Source organism: Elephas maximus, chromosome 7 (assembly GCF_024166365.1).
Source record: "Elephas maximus indicus isolate mEleMax1 chromosome 7, mEleMax1 primary haplotype, whole genome shotgun sequence".
Taxonomy (NCBI): Eukaryota; Metazoa; Chordata; class Mammalia; order Proboscidea; family Elephantidae; genus Elephas; species Elephas maximus.
In genome coordinates, this window is record NC_064825.1 from 120,071,594 (window position 1) to 120,074,109 (window position 2,516).

Below are 2,516 nucleotides of genomic sequence, written 5' to 3' on the forward strand. Positions count from 1 at the left end.
ACGAATTTGTATTCTGATATCCCGACTGGTTATTTTAATTTCTTTTATTAAAAACTAGCCATTCTACTGACTTCATTAACAAACTCCCATCCTTGTGTGTAAGTGCACAATAAGGTCCTTGCATATGCTTCTATCCATGGAGTTGTGTGTGCCTTGTTTGACATATATGCTTGCACTGGCGTATGGTAAAGAACATGTGAATAAATCAAATACCATTAAAAAGGTTTTTTGAAAATCAAAACCCAAATATTCTTAAGTCCCATTGAGCCATTCTCATTATGTATTACATTTCAGAGCATAATATTTTCTTTTTTTCTAGGCAACAAACTTTTGAGGAGGCAAGTATACCACCTTAGGAATCTAAGTGCAGTGTGGGCTTTGAAATGTGAACCATTGCACAGAGAAATCTAACAAGAATGAAACTTGATTGCTGTGAATCCTATAATATTAAAAGGCTAAGCCAAGAGACAATTTTGACATCTCAACAACCTTTCTGAATGCACTCTTGACCTCCTTGTTCTTCAGGCTATAGATTAGAGGGTTCAGCAAGGGGATGACCATAGTATAGAACACAGACACCATTTTGTCTGTGCTCATGGAATGACTGGAGCTGGGCTGTAGATACATGAAGATGCCTGTCCCATAGAGTATGGAGACTACAGTGAGGTGGGAACCACAGGTGGATAAGGCCTTCCGGTATCCCTCAGCCGAGTGTATTTTTAGAATGGTGATTAATACGAACAGGTAGGAAAGGAAGATAACCAGAAGAGCAAAAAAGACATTGAAGCTTGCAGCAAAAACAAGAACCATCTCACTAACATGTCTATCAGAGCAAGAGAGAACCATGACAGCTGGAGGATCACAGAAAAAGTGCTGGACCACATTGGGCATACAGAAAGAAAGACTGAAGGTGTTTCCAATGTGGATGGAGGCATTCAGTAAAGCACCAACATAGGAACCTAGAACCAGACGGGCACACAGTTCTGTAGTCATGGTGGTGGTGTAATGTAGGGGTTTACACACTGCTGCGTAGCGGTCATAGGCCATTGAGGCCAACAGGAAATTTTCCACAGTAGCAAATACTACAAAAAAGAACATCTGAGTAGCACATGCATTGTAGGAGATGACATTGTTTCCTGTAAGGAACCCAGCCAACACTGTGGGAGTGACAGTTGAGGAGTAACAAATGTCCACCAGAGACAAGTTACTGAGGAAAAAGTACATGGGAGTGTGGAGGCGAGAGTCCAACAAAATCAACCCAATCATCCCCAGGTTCCCAAGCACACTGATGAGGTAAAGGAGAGTGAACAGCATAAAGAAGAGGACCTGCAGCTCTGGGGTATTGCTTAGTCCTAGCAGGATAAACAGAATGACTTCTGTACTGTTCTCCATTGATGTTACTTAGAAATCAAGAGATGTCCTGTATCAATGACAAATAAAAGAACAAAGTGTTAAAAACAGAAAAGAGATTGAAATGAAATTGAAATATATAAATACCACGGGCATTATTTTGTTATGGCAATATTTTGTATTTCGAGAATCTGCATACATAAATTATGGGCTTGACAATGAAATTTAGTGCACAAATTATCTATATAGTTACTAACTGTTGAAACTGAAGTATTTTCATGGAACGTCTCCTGACTTTAAAATTTTATAAATTTTTAAAGTGAGCTGTAGAAAAGTCATAACTTGGCCAACATGACATGTCGTAAGTGACATGATTTGCCATCTCAGTTTTCCTGAGCTTAGTGAAAAATTATACTTTTATATAGTTCATGTGCCAGACACTGCTGTAGACATTTTATGTACATATCCATTTATTCCTTCCAACAACCATATGAGGTTCATTAGTTCATACCTCGAAACTTATTCATGTTAACAGAAGTACCCACACACCCATCACTGCTCTCGAGTCGATTCCGACTCATAGTGACCCTATAGGACAGAGTAGAACTGTCCCATAGTTTCCAAAGAGCTCCTGGTGGATTCAAACTGCCAATCTTCTGGTTAGCAGCTATTGCACTTAACCACTAACAGAAGTAGTAAGTGGCAAAGCCAAGCTTAGAAATCAGGTAAGGTGTTCCCAAATCCAGTGATCTTAACTGAATTTAAGTAAAATTGAGTTTAACTCAATTTAAAATTACTCATTTTCTCCATTGGTCCAAACTCAATGTTTTTGGATACACAGTGAAGTAATTGAGAGATATAGATAGATATAGTGGTGTACCTGTAGCAGTAAGGGCATGTACAATCAGCAAAGGCAATTTTGAAGGGAAACTTATGCATCCAGTATAGAGTTGGGTTTGGGAAGGGGTGCATATGCATTCAAATATCAGCCCCAGTATATATTTTCTAGGAGTCGTTGTGCCCCTAATTCTCCTGTGCCTCCTTTTTTCCATCTGCAAAATAAAGATAGTAATGAGACTTTCTTCAAGGTATTATTGTGAGAATTAAAAGAGATAATGCATAATGACAATGAGTAAAATCAGGTGTGTAGTACAGCGGATTAATGT

General features: G+C 38.7%; 1 protein-coding gene across 1 annotated transcript; it reads right to left on the reverse strand.

Moving 5' to 3' along the window:
- Nucleotides 1-447: 447 nt before the first annotated feature.
- Nucleotides 448-1,395, reverse strand: LOC126080844 (olfactory receptor 5B3-like). Its single transcript, XM_049892032.1, has one exon. It carries the CDS (start codon nt 1,390-1,392, stop codon nt 448-450), a length of 945 nt encoding a protein of 314 aa, XP_049747989.1. The 5' UTR covers nt 1,393-1,395.
- Between the last annotated feature and the right edge of the window lie 1,121 nt (nt 1,396-2,516).